Source organism: Lagenorhynchus albirostris, chromosome 2 (genome assembly GCF_949774975.1).
Source record: "Lagenorhynchus albirostris chromosome 2, mLagAlb1.1, whole genome shotgun sequence".
NCBI classification, from domain to species: Eukaryota; Metazoa; Chordata; class Mammalia; order Artiodactyla; family Delphinidae; genus Lagenorhynchus; species Lagenorhynchus albirostris.
In genome coordinates this window covers 46,602,880-46,617,308 of record NC_083096.1, presented here as the reverse complement: position 1 = coordinate 46,617,308, position 14,429 = coordinate 46,602,880, and the positions used below count along the sequence as shown (strand labels likewise).

At 37.7% G+C, this 14,429-nt stretch overlaps 1 protein-coding gene across 2 annotated transcripts in view; it reads left to right on the top strand.

Moving 5' to 3' along the window:
• RGL1 (ral guanine nucleotide dissociation stimulator like 1) overlaps positions 1-14,429 on the top strand; it is a 276,917-nt gene that overhangs the window by 94,149 nt on the left and 168,339 nt on the right. For both annotated transcript variants that reach the window (XM_060131812.1, XM_060131802.1), the window contains exon 2: positions 4,731-4,894. In XM_060131812.1, coding sequence (XP_059987795.1) covers positions 4,763-4,894 — 132 coding nt within the window. In that variant the 5' untranslated portion in view covers positions 4,731-4,762. The remainder of the gene's footprint in view (positions 1-4,730; positions 4,895-14,429) is intronic.

Below are 14,429 nucleotides of genomic sequence, written 5' to 3'. Positions count from 1 at the left end.
GGCAAATTTTTATGTTCTTAGATTGTCACTTAATACTTACGTTTTTAAGATTAGCCCCTGAGAAGTTGATTATTTACTTTTGATACTTAATGATCATTTAGGATATGAAGCTCTCAAACATGTCTTTTGTCATCACCATAGAAAATGTTATGACCTCCAATCAACGATTATTTTTGAAGTAATGGGAGAAATGTTGTTATTATGTATTTTATATCATAAGCAAAATGTAGTAAATATTTTAAAAAGAAAACGCACATCTTAAAAACACAAACTTTAAAGAAATTAAAAATTTTAAGGAAATACATACTTTCACATTGATAATAATCATATAATTTTTTGATTACTTATATAATCATAAATTATTATTTTCACAAATTTCTAACAGCTATCAATTTCTCATAAGACAGCTAGGATTTATAAATATTGACTAGAATGGTCTTTGGATTTAACCTAAGTTAAAAAACAAAATAAAGCAAAACCTTTCAGCTTTGGTGGGAATGTTAGGGCTCTAGGACTTGAGTGCAGTAACCTCAAAAACCTTTACATGGCTTTTCTCGTCTGCAAATTGTTTCTCAGTGTCAATTGAAAGCATCTTTCTTCTATTTCACCAGACTTGTCTTCCCTGTTCTTATCTGACTTCTCTGTTTCAGACAGTAGAGACAATGTATAATCACAACTCTTTTACAATTAGAAAAAAACCAAAAACCAAAAAACAGCTCTCAAGCGACTTCTTTTTAAATTTTTGAGCAAAACTTTGTTTCTGTGTTCTCTGATCAGATATTTGTTTTTATAGACATACAGTTCCTTTCTACACCCCACCTCCAACTTAAGGATGTCCTCATCATTCTGTGGTTAAAAAAAATTCTGCTTTGGTTATCAGGTGTTTTAGGATGACAGTTCTTCAAAACTGATTTCCCAAAGAGCTTATAAGGACTATGATATTTTAGACTAATTATTAAGTAGAGTTGAAGGTTTTGCCTTTTAGGTTTACAGTGATTACTTATCTTTTGAGTGGGCTCATATGTGCATGGAAGTCGGCTTGTAAGCCTTGACCGTGTGCTTTAAGAAAGAATGCAGTAGTTCAGCTTTAAGGCATGCAGCCTCTCAGAGGTAGAAGAAGGTCGACATATGCCTCATGTTTTAATTCTACCAAAAAAATGGCTCCACTATATAGACTTCTAGTTCATTTTAGGAAAATAAGAAACCTATAATGCATGAAGGTATAATGAAACTTATAATGCATGGGCCAGCAGCAGGACTGGCTATATAATTTTGGGGCCCAGAGCAAAATGAAAATGCAGGGTGCCCTTGTTGAAATATTAGGAATTTTAAGACAGTGACAGCAGAGCATTCTACCATGCTTAGGGCCCTTCTTAGCAAAGGCCATGTGTGATTGTGCAGGTCACACCCATAAAGCCTGCCCTGGTCAGAAGTTAAGATGGGAGTAAAGAGGAAAAGGAATGATCCATTTTTTAAATGAAATTTCCCTCCCTCTATCTATCTCACTCTTACCTATGATTCATCAGATGTGACCATCTCCCAAGGGGCACTGTTATGCCAGTTACCTAAGACGGTGACACTTTAACTCTAGTCCATGGGGGGAGCGGCACGAGAGGGAGGTCTCATTCCACCAGTGATGAGATAAAGGGTAGGCGTTGAAAGCCTTCTGAACTGACTTAGGAGAGAGAGCGTGAACTTGGGAACCCTACAACTTTCTAGCAGTTACTTAATCTCTCTGAGTCAACTTTTTCATCGCTGTAAAACTGTGACATTTACCGTGAAGCATTATCATATGGACTTGACATAATGTGGAAAATACCTAGCGCAGTGACTGGGATGCAATGGGAGCTCAATAATATTATGCATATGGCCTTTTCGTGTGTGTGAGTGAGGAAATGTACTGAATATGGGTGAAAAGGCCTCAAGTCTCAGGTAGGGTAGAGGATCTCAAAATGCTTGAAGAGCCTCATAAGAGCTGGCTGCCTCTCTGCATCCATCCTAAGTTCCCAAGTACTTTGGAACGGTTTAAAGCTCGGAATTGCATCGTCTCCCAAACAGGGTAAGGAACAATCTGTAGGAAGTCAATACACAGTAGAGTTCAGTCTCTAACACTGAAAATTTGCCAACCTTCACCCACACCGTGGAGATGAGAAAGCAGCTGTGGGCAGACAGTAGAGGAAGACCCAAGGGGTCACTGGGCTGTATTACACTTACAGATGTTCTATTGTTCACCCTGAGATGCTGCAGTTTGTCTATTTTATCCAGCTACGTCTCCGTGATATACAGAGGATACAGCCAAAACCATTTTATGTAGTTTTTCCACTTTGTTTTGATTTATTATTTGTGGTTTACAGTATTATCTCCAATAACAACAATGGAATTTCCTTCCCTACTAATTTGGCCTGTTTCCATTTTGCCTGTTTATTTTAATTTCCTTTTTTTGGACTGAAACCTCCACATGACTCTCCTCTGTTTATTTCCTTGCATGTATGTGTCAGCATCATTTATGTCCACTCAGGAGAACTTTGTTCATTAATTATAAAGGTTCTGTTTCCTGGTTCCTAGGAGAGTGTATTAAGTGCTCCATGCTTCTAAGTACTTCACAATGGTTTTGGTTAACAGTTTCCTCATCATTGCTCTCTGCCAGCAGACTCCTTGCTCTCCATGGCTTACAGGTGGAGCATGTGAGGCAGAGAAGTAACTTGGCTGCAGAAGACCCTTCTCTCGAATCTTCTGACCTATCACCCCTGCCCAGCTTATCAACACCGATTTCCATTTACTTTTATTTGGGCAGTAGGTTATGTGAGCATAAGACCTGCTTTTTGCAGACATGCTCAGTTCCTTGAAGACATTTCCAAGAAAACTACTCTGTTGTTAACTAATGAGCAATTGCTGCTTGCAGAATTAGCTGTCTGGGGGTGCAGGATGAATGTTAGACTTGACCCTTTCTTATGAAGAGCTTACAGCCCACTAAGTCGAAAAAAGTTGAAGTGAAGGAATAATTCGGCTTTTAATCTGTTATTTGAATATATTAGATTTGCTGCCTTATTTTTACTGGAGTCTCATGATTACTGAATTAACTAATCCATCAAACATTCATTTAGTACTTACTCTGTACATGACGTCATCTCTAGTGTTAAGATGCTTGAAAGACCAGAAAGTAGAAATAAAGTTGAAAACAAATAATTATAATAAAGTGTTTTAGGTGACATGATAGAGATCTGTCCAGAGTATATATAGAGACTAACAAAGGAGGAGGGGCCTTTATTCTCTTGGCGTGGTGGGTGAAGGAGAGGTGACACAAACAAAGGCTTAAAGTTCCTAGATGTATCTGAGATCCATAAGCACTTTCTTTTTTTAAAAAAAATAAATTTATTTATTTTTGGCTGCGTTGGGTCTTCACTGCTGCACGTGGGCTCTCCCTAGTTGCGGTGAGCAGGGGCCACTCCTCATTGCGGTATGCAGGCCTCTCACTGCGGTGGCCTCTCCCGTTGCAGAGCACGGGCTCTAGGTGCACGGGCTTCAGTAGTTGTGGCACGTGGGCTCAGTAGTTGTGGCTCGCGGGCTGTAGAGTGCAGGCTCAGTAGTTGTGGCGCATGGGCTCAGTTGCTCCGTGGAATGTGGGATCTTCCCGGACCAGGGCTCGAACCTGTGTCCCCTGCATTGGCAGGCAGATTCCCAACCACTGTGCCACCAGGGAAGCCCCATAAGCACTTTCAAAGGACTGAAACAGAATAACAGAGGAGGCAGCCGGGCACGGTGGGAGAAGAGAGGCAGAGGAGGCCTTGGATGCTGTGTTAAGGAGTTTGGATTTCATTCTCCTGGCAAAGTTTTTGGTAGGTAGAACATCATTGTCAGAATTGCTTTTTAGAAAAATTACCCTGAGACGGATAGACCCAGGGGACGTGAATGGAGGTAAGGAGATTCCTTAGGGCAGTATGGTGCTGGGCAGGCATGACGTGATTCTGAACAAGCCAATGGCAGGTAGATTGATGTCAAGGAAGTAGACTTTATAGAATTGTTATCAATTTTTAGATACTGTCTCTGCAGCAACTGCTGATGAAATGGAGACTCAGGAAAGTAACACAGCCAATAAATATTGAAGAGAACCTTCCTCTGTGCTTCCACTACAGTTTGGAAACATGATTACTGAGGTGTTCCACACATTATGCTGTAATACACTGTGTTGTGATTGCTTGTTTATGGCACTTTATGCCCTGAGACAGTAAGCTTTTTAAGGTGAAGGACCAAACTAACAAATAATTTTGTATGCCTTGCATGGAGCCTCGAATAAATACGTGTTTAATAGATGTTTGAAGAGTAAAACTCCTGACACCAGAGCCAGTGCTTCTTCCTCATGCACTGCATGGCATGGAAATACGAAAACATCGCTCAGGCTTGTCTTACATCCACCCATTTCCATTTCTCCTACTGAGGGACCAGAGCAAAGTGACAAGCAGATAGAATAGGCAGAGGATGCTTTTTACTTTGCTTTACAATTTTTATCACTTCATCCATTATCAGAATGCATCCCTGCCTCCAGATTCCTGCATTAAAATACCAATCATGAATATCTAAAACATAAAAAGTAGCCATAAAAGTTGGTGCCTGTTGTGATACTGTTGTTGATGGTCTCATTATCCACAAATCAAGCGTGATCATTTGCTTTCCTATCTCTTTTTATGTTACTCAGTGTTTTAACCTGGATCTCACTTTATTCTTCCAAACAGATCCGTAATGCCTCCTGCCTGGCTCTTTCAAGATGGAGGGGAAGCCCGTGGGAGAGCCTGCTCATGTGGTGTCTAAACTCAAACTTTCCACCAAGGTAGAAAGCGCAGGACACTGGCTGGTGGAAGATCACGCTCGGATATGGGAAGTTTTAAAGACAGAGGAGGTAAGACAACTCTTAAGTGACACAGTTGACGCAGTGATGTATTTTCTTAGACTTGAAATTATCACTCTTAGTGTAGCCATTATCATAGGCCAGCTTGGCAATTTTTTATTCTGGGGCCATAGGCACAACCACAGCTGGAGAATAGAAGTCAGGGGTGTGTCCCTTGGACATTAATAATACTCCACAGTGATTCAGCCAAGGGAGTTAGCCCCGACCGATAGGGCTTAAAATATACAAGTAGACATTGTCCTTGTAGAATCCTACCAAACCTAAATGGGAAATCAAATCGTGGTGAAAAAGTTGATTCCTAAGGATCAACTAACACGTGTGGAATTATATAAATTCATTCCTTGACAGCACGAGGCTAAGTATTGTTAGGTCTCTCCAGTTGCGAGCAACAGAAATTGACTCTGACTAATTTAAAGAAAATGGGAAATTATTGGAGGATATTGGGAGGCTTACAGAATCGATGGGAAGTTTGGAAACAGGACAGGAACCAAGTCAGCAGGAACTACTCAGAGCCCTACCCCTGGTATAAATTCCAAACTGGTCTCTACCCTCTCCTCATTCTCACATTTCTCTGCTCAAGATGCAAAGCCATGGGGGTGAGGGGGTCACTGCCAAGCTTAGTCACATGTCTTTCTGTTGGTTATTCTGTAAAGAGAAAAGGAATCTCATGAGAAATCATTGTACCAAGTCCTCAGAGCACTTGTGTTTGGTGTCCAAATCTCTAATACCTGCATGTTGTGACAATTCCAATCGAAGAAACTATCATAACAACTACAGTCTTAAACGTGTGAAATCCAGCCAAAGAAATTGTAAACACTTTCTGTGGAAATACTTGCACAACTGATTTTTTTTTTTAAGCAATAAAACTCTGCAGAGAGCTCTTGAAGTCTTTGTATCTTACCTAACAGGGCCAAGACTAGGATCAGATAAGGGAGGTGCTGAGGGTACAAAATTTAAGGAGGCGCTCACTCTTAGGTTTGTGTCCTGCACGTGCACAAACTTGAAAGTTAATGAGTCCTGATGTTTTGCATGCTAGATGACTTGTTTGCCTCACCTTAGTCCTGGCACCCAATTTTATTCCCCTCCCTCCTTACCCAAAGGTAATCACTATCTTGAATTTGATGTCTATCATCCTTATGCATATTTCAATATGTATACTGCATACGTGTTATCTGTATCTCCAATATATAGTATTGATTTACGTCTGTTAAGTTTTACATAAGCTTTATACTGTATATCTACTTCTACACCTTGCTTTTTTTACTTAACATTTTGTTTCTATTTTATCTGTTTTCCATGATGATACATGTAGTTCTAGTTTATTCATTTTAACTGCTTTTTATACTCTATTGATTAATAAGGTCAAATTTATCCATTTTCTTGTTGATTAACTTTGTTTTTTTCAATACAAGGCAGTGTTATACATGTTTCTAGCATAGACACCTAGAAGTGGCATGCTGGATTATAAAGTATGAGGGCCTTCAGTTTTACTAGTTATTAGCAGATTTGTCTCCAAGATGGGGACATGAGTTTATATCCACTAGCAGCCTATGAGAATTTTCCCTACTCTACATTCTCCCAGTTATTGATATCATCAGACCTTTAAATATTGGTTAATCTGATTATTTTGAAATGGGGCTTTCTTGTTTTAACATGAATTTTTTCCATATGGATAATCAATTATCCTCATACCATTTTTGAATGTCCGTCATTTCTTCTTTAGCTTGTAATGCTATATTTCGTGTATCATGTTTCTTTACATACTCTCTCTGCTGATGTGGTACTCCTTCAACTATTCTAGCTTTGAAGGAAACCTGGATATCTGGTAGGGCATGTCCCTCCACTGAGTTATTGCTCTTCAAAATTGTCTTGGCTGTTTTTGGAACTTAGATTTTCAATATGAATTTAGGATGACCTTATTAAGTACTGCAAATATGAAGAAACAACAAAGTCTGCTGGGAATTTGATACGGATTGCAATAAGTTTGTTGATTAATTTGGGGGAGTATCAACATATTTATGATTCAGTGAATATCTTGTCTCATTGTTGACTTTAAAAGGCATGCTTCAATATTTCACCTTCAATATTTCACCAATATTTTATCCTATACCATTTTTTTTTTTTTTGTTATCCTATACCATTTTGCTGTAAGGTTTTTATAACAAAGGTTAAGGAAGCTCCTTCTATTCCTTTTCCTTTTGTGCCAAATGTTAATTTATTTACATTATAATATTTGATACCTACAAAATAATATACATGTAACTTATAGTGTATAATATTAAAACAAACACTTGTGAGCTCAGAACCAACTTAAGAACTAGAATTTTACTGATTTGTTGAATCCGTATATGTAATCCTTCACATCCTTTCCCCTGGATTCCTTTCCTTACAAAGGTAACCATGTTCTTGAAATCTGTTTTTAATCAATCATTCTTTGGCTTTTAAACAGTTTTATTACATACATATGTATTCCCCCAAAATATTGTTTAGTCATATAAGCTATTTATATAGTCATATATATGCGTGATATATATCTGATTTCTTTGGTGACTTATTTCTTTCACTCAACCTGTTTCTAAGATTTTCAAGACTTACAACATTAATACATGTAGTAGTAATTCATTAATTTTTAGTGTTGAATAATATGCCATTATGTGGTTATACCATGACTTATTTATTCATAGTTATGTTGATGAACATTTCAATTATTTAGTTTTTTTTTCATTATGAACAATGCTACTGTGAACATGCTTATACATGTCTTATGCCCCTGTATAAGAATATCCCTAATTTCTAGGTTAATACCTGTTATGTGCAAGTTCCATCTTGCAAGTTATTGCCACATTGTTTTCCAAAGTGGTACCAGTTAACACTCCCACCAGCAGTGCATAAATTTCCCCCTATTCCATATCCTTGCCAAGTTTTGGAATTGTCAGATTTCTTAATTTTTCCAGTCTAGTTTGTATAAAATAGAATCTCATTCTTTCCTCATTTCCTTCTTGCATCTCAACCCCATCTCCAATAATTTTTCTTTTTCTTTTAGAGTTTACTTTTCTGAGGGTCTAACTTTAGCAAAAGTCTTTCTTTGTGTGTTTTATTATTATTATTATTTGGTTTGAAGATGTCTTTATTTTAAGTGCAGTTTTAGAATGATAGTTTAGATGGATATAGAATTTCAGGTTACTTTATCTCAGTACATTGAAAATATTCCATTGTCTTCTGCTTTCCATTGTTTCCATGGTAAACTAGCTGAAAGTCTAAGTTTTATTTCTTTGAATATACAGATCTTCCTTGACTTACAATGGGGTTACATCCTGATAATCCCATCATAAGTTGGAAGTATCATAAGTCAAAAATGCATTTAATACACCTAATCTACCAAACATTACAGTTTACCCTAGCCTACCTTAAATTGTGCTCAGAAAACTTGCCTTAGCCTAAAATCATCTAAATGCAAAGCTTATTTTATAATAAAGTGTTGAATATCTCATGTAATTTACTGAATACTGTACTGAAAGTGAAAAACAGAATGGTTTTATGAGTACAGAATGGTGGTAAGTGTATTGATTGTTTACCTTTGTGATTGCGTGGCTGACTGAGGGCTGTGGTTTCCTGCCATTGCCCAGCATCATGAGAAAGTATTGTATTGCCTATTGCTAGCCTGGGGAAAGATCAAAATTCAAAATTTGAAGTATGATTTCTACTGAGTGCGTATCACTTTTGCACCTTTGTAAAGTTGAAAAAATGTAAGTTGAACCATTGTAAGTGGGGGGCCATCTGTGATGTCTTTTCTCTCTAATTGCTTAGGTATTCTCTACATCTTTGCTGTTTTGCAGTTTTACTCTTCTGTGTTTAGGTGTGGGTTTCTTTTGTTTAACCTCTTGGAAGTCATAGGGCTTCCCAAATATATGGATTGGTGTCTTTCATCAGTGTGGAAACATCTCTGTAATTTTCTTCTCTAATAATTGCTTTTGCTTCATTTTCCTTCTGCAACTCCAAGATTTATGCTCATTTTTCTTACACTTTGCTCATGTCCCTTAACCTCTCTTTCAGAGTTACTATCTTTTTTCCTCTCTGTACTGTATTCTGATTAATTTTAAATCTATCCTCCAATTCACTAATTCTCTCTTCAGTTGTATCTAATTTGCCCTTTAATCATTGAGTTTTAAATTTCAGCTATTCTATTTTTTACTTCTAGAAGTTCAGTTTTGTTCTCTTGAAATCTTCCAGTCATTACTTTAGTTTCTTGCTTCCTGTTCATATTTTTATTTCTAAAGACTATATGTCAAGACATTTGAAGAGTATGAGATTTTACACTGTTTGCAAATTAGCTGAAAGAAGACACGAGACTTGTCTCAGAGACAAAAGACTTTATTAGTCACAGAAGAAGCAGTAGCCAGAGTGTCAGCATGTTTGTTTTGGTTCCCTATGTCCCAGTTCCTACAGGAATGACACAGATAGGCCTAGATAGCTGCTTGCACAGGAGAGGATCACTGACCTTGGGGAACTTGCCAGTTTATAGTAGACAGTAAGAAAGCCTACACTTTCTCCTAGTGAGACATTACTTTATCCTTGAAGGATACTCACTGCAAACACAGACCTGAAAAATGGTCCAGGTAAAGATCAGCTAGGGCCTTGGTTTTCTTGTTTTGTTTTGTTTTTTTGTTTTTGTTTTTGTTTTTTTGTATACAAAGCAAGACATGCAGGAACAAGAGAGACTCATGGAGGAGTGTTTCTGAACAACATTAAGTATAATGGTTTTATATTCTAAATTGGCAATTCTGATAGCTGTGAGTCTTATTCAACTATCTGTTTTTTCTTTTGGCTCTTGCACTTGGTGTTTTTGTTCTTTGTGTGTTTTATGATTTTTGAAAGTGGGTTCATTTTTCTTGGAATGAAAGGAGTTTTCTCTGGAGAGAAATTGCATTTACTTCTGGGAGCACTATCAACTGGAAGGCACTTTAAAATAAATTCTTAGCTTGAGGTTTTTCAGACCACTCAATGTGAATATAGGCTGGAAACCTATAGATATATATGCTTGTGGTAATTAATTCTAGGGGGAAATGACTCCCCTCTCCCTCCCCCTATCCAGCACCATATTTCAAGATAAGCAATTTTCCTTGTGTTGTCATGGAGGGCATGTGGTTTAATGCAATAAGAGTTTATTTCTCAATCACATAATAACCCAATGTAGGTGTTTCTGATGAGAATGAAGCTTTTCTCCATATGATGATTCAGGGTCACAGATTACTTTATTCTTGCAGCTCCACCATCCTCTGGGGCCTAGGAATCTTCTAAGTTCAGATAGCAATTAGCAAAAAATGAGATTGAAGAAGACACACCCAGTTCTTAACTTTCTTGGACCAGAGTGACATACATCACATCACTTTACATTCTGTCATCACTGAGAACTAATCCCACTGTCCTATGTGGATATGAGGGAGGTGAGGTGGGGAAATATAATCTCTGGCTGGGCAACCACTTCCTAGTGATGACTCAGTACTCTGGAAAGGGAAGCACAAATTGAATTTTGGCGGGGAGATAAATAAGTGTCTAGCAAAAAACAAAGCTTAAGTTTACCTGGTTAAGCCAATGCCCTCAAAATGGAGGCTGACTTCAGTGCTTATCTCTGTAGGTTCTTCTTTCATATAGGTTTGGCTTTTAAGAGTTCTTAATTTTTTGTCAGCCTATCAATATATTGAAAAAGGCATTTTAGTTTTATTTTATCAAGCATTTTTTAGTTGTTCTTAGGGGGAGAGTTAATTACAGTATTCAGTCCACAATACTGCTGGACATGTGAGTCCTACACTCTTTCGTGAGTTAAAGTGTGTCTTAAAAATATATGCTTTTTAAACTTATTTTTAAAAAAGTATTTCACTTTATCAGAAAATATCATCTAGATAATGTTGAATCTTTATTATTTTTGGCCACATTTAGTTAAGTACCTTCTTACACAGTATTTATAACTGACTTCTTAGAATCATTTATAAATTTTATGTAGGCACAAATCAGTTTGTCAAATATATTTGAATTTAAAATATTCTTTCTTTTTTTTTAACATCTTTATTGGAGTATAATTGCTTTACAATGGTGTGTTAGTTTCTGCTTCATAACAAAGTGAATCAGTTATACATATACATATGTTCCCATATCTCTTCCCTCTTGCGTCTCCCTCCCTCCCACCCTCCCTATCCCACCCCTCCAGGTGGTCACAAAGCACCGAGTTGATCTCCCTGTGCTATGTGGCTGCTTCCCACTAGCTATCTACCTTATGTTTGGTAGTGTACATATGTCCATGACTCTCTCTTGCTTTGTCACAGCTTACCCTTCCCGCTCCCCATATCCTCAAGTCCATCTTTAATGTATTGATTAATTTTAACTATTCTAAATGTACCATTAAATATAAATATTTAATTGTTGTTAAATTATAAATAATACCCGCATATAGCAGAAAATAATGAAGTTTTTGATGAATGATCAAGCATGAAAAATAAATGTCTTTATAAAATCTCCGTATCTTTTTTTTTCAATTTTTATTGGAGTATAGTTGATTTACAATGTTGTGTTAGTTTCAGGTATACAGCAAAGTGAATCAATTATACATATATATATATATATATATATATATATATATATATATATCTCCACTCTTTTAAAGATTCTTTTCCCATATAGATCATTACAGAGTATTGAGTAGAGTTCCCTGTGTTATACAGTAGGTCCTTATTAGTTATCTATTTTATATATAGTAGTATGTATACGTCAATCCCAATCCCCCAATTTATTCCTTCCCCCCAGTAACCATATGTTTGTTTTCTACATCTGTGGCTCTATTTCTGTTTTGTAAATAAGTGCATTTGTACCATTTTTATAAAATCTTGGTATCTTTTATTTTTTTAAATGAGCAAGGGAGCAGTTAGGAGGTTGGACATATTTTTGTGGAGATGAAAACGTTCTGTCCTTTGATTGTCATGGTGGTTACATGAATATACATATTTTTCAAAACTAACTGAACTATGTACTTAAAATTGATACATTTTATTATATGTCAATTATGCCTCAATAAAGTTGATCTTAAAAAATGGGCAATAGGTTGGGGGAACAGCGTTAAATAAATCAATAATTGCAATGCAGTGTGATGAGTGCTGTAATAAATACATCAACAGGTATTTTCAAGCCTACAGCAGGGAGCTGTAGTCCAGCATAGGTGTGAGTAAGCTTATGTAGGTGTGGGTGTCAGGGAAAGAAAGCTTCCCAGAGAGGTAAGACTTGAGTTCATTCTTAAAAGAAAAGTAGAAGTTAGCCCAGAAAATGGGGTTTTAGAAGGGGAACCAGAGCAAATATTCCTGGAAGAGGGAAAATTGTACAAAAGGGCAGTATTAGAGAGGACATCCTGCAGTTTGGAGCATCTGTAGCAGAAGAGACATGGCAAGAGATGAAGCTGCTGAGAAGGACCAAATAACGAAAAGTCTTCTATGCTTCACTTGGCTATTCAGGAATTGTCCTGTGGACCTTGGGGAGTCAGTAAAGGGTTTAAGGCAGGGGTAGTGACATGGTCAGATTTGTTTTTTAGAAATGCTGCTCTGTCAGACATGTGAAGGGGGGCCTAGAACACTTCAAAACCGCTCTTGGCCACTTCGGTGTCCTTCTTCTCTGTCCATGCTATGCTAGGGATTATTTGGGGTTGTTCTTTTTTTCATGATGGGGGTTCTCTCTTTCCAGCTAGGCTGTTGGTCCTTGAGACCGTGTCCATTAGATTTAATTCTACTTCGCTTAGAAACCCTAACGCACTGGCATACTGCTGGACACAAGTTGAAATAAATACCTGATGGTTGATGGATGAATCATTTTCATAGTGATTCTGTAATCATGTAATCATGATTTCATAGTAATATGTTGTTTCTCTAAATTTTAACATCAACCAAAATGCTGCCATCTCTGGGTACAAAGGTGATTCATTTGATTCACCATCGTATAGCACTAAGTGGTGGTGTTTTTTTTTGTTGTTGGTGTTGTTACTGATTGAAATTGCATCAACTCATTCATTATGCACTGGACTTATCTGTGCTCAATGTCTTACATTTGTGAGAAGGCCGCCAAGATAAGCAATATTCTCTGTGGCTGTGAAACAGAGATGTTCTCTGTGTGAAATTAAACTAGTGAACGCCTGTATGGAGACTATCTCTCTCAATCCAGTTCTGGAATGTGGGCCCACATTGTAACATCACATTCTTGGAGGAGGAAATAGTATGTGTTCATCATGCATACTTTGGAGATTAAATCATACTCATCTGAGGGATGGGAAGAGAGAGAATTAAAAAGAAAAGGAAAAACTGGATGACAATTTGGACAAGCAATGGGCGTGCATTGTATTCATCTCTGAAGAGTCAGCTCTTTGCTGAACTTAAAGGCTATGGTTCGATGACAGCGCTAGGCTTCTTCTTTGTGATTCTGAATGACTCCTTCTCTCTGCCACAAATTTTAACATGAGGCAAAGGGATAGAAATTTCCTGCCTAGGACCTTATTAATATATAAACATGCTTTGAAGTATTTTTACTGAGATGAGTAAAGTAGGCATTATCATCAATAGTGAGAAATGGAATATTGAGACCGAATAATATTCAATGGGGGTCTGTAAGGGAGGGAAAATATCATTTATTGAGCACCTCCTCTGTGTCAAGAACTGTCCTTGGCACTTTTATATTCATCAGTATATTTAATTGTCACAGCCATAGGGACATTTTTGATAAGGATTTTGAAGATTAGAAGTTAAGGCACATGCTCAAAGATACATAGCTGGTAAGTGGCAGAGTAAGATTCAAACTCAAGCTTGTCTCTCTTCATTTATACTCTTACCTCCTCATGAAGCTGTCTACCAAAATTGTTTAAATCGACCTGATTCTACATTTGGTTTCCCTGCCCAGACTTCAGCTTAATCCTGGCCAGGGCAGCATCCGCAGCACAATAAATGGTATCAGTCTTGCTCTCCTAGGGCTTGGCTCAGCAGTGTGTCATGGGAGTAAACACCAACGTGCCCACTGAGTCATAACTCTCCTTCATTCCTCAAAGTGTTGTCCAAGTACGTGACTGGGTTTCCATCTCAGTTTTCCCATGTAGTATCCAGGTATCTCATGGAGACTGCACCCTGCCCTTAACTCCATCCCATTTAAATGGGGCCCTAAACCTCTGCTAAGCTCTTCATAGCTCTTTTCTCTGCATAACTGAATACTGCTCCGCATACTCGAAGCTATTGACTGGAGTCCAATTGTGTGAACAGTCTGATTGTTTGGAACCTGGGTATTTTCACCCATTCCCTGAACTCCTGTTGCTTCCTTGGACATTAAAGCCTGCCAGAATCATAACAGAGTTTTCCTATGCCCTTGAGATACTGCTCACCACACAGTCTGCTATCACCACGGGGCACAGACCTACTAGCAGGGAAGTCTCTCTAGCTCCAATCTACCCACCTTGTATCTTCATATTTTTACCCCTTGGCTCGTGCTGCCAGAGTCCCAAGTAGCCCCA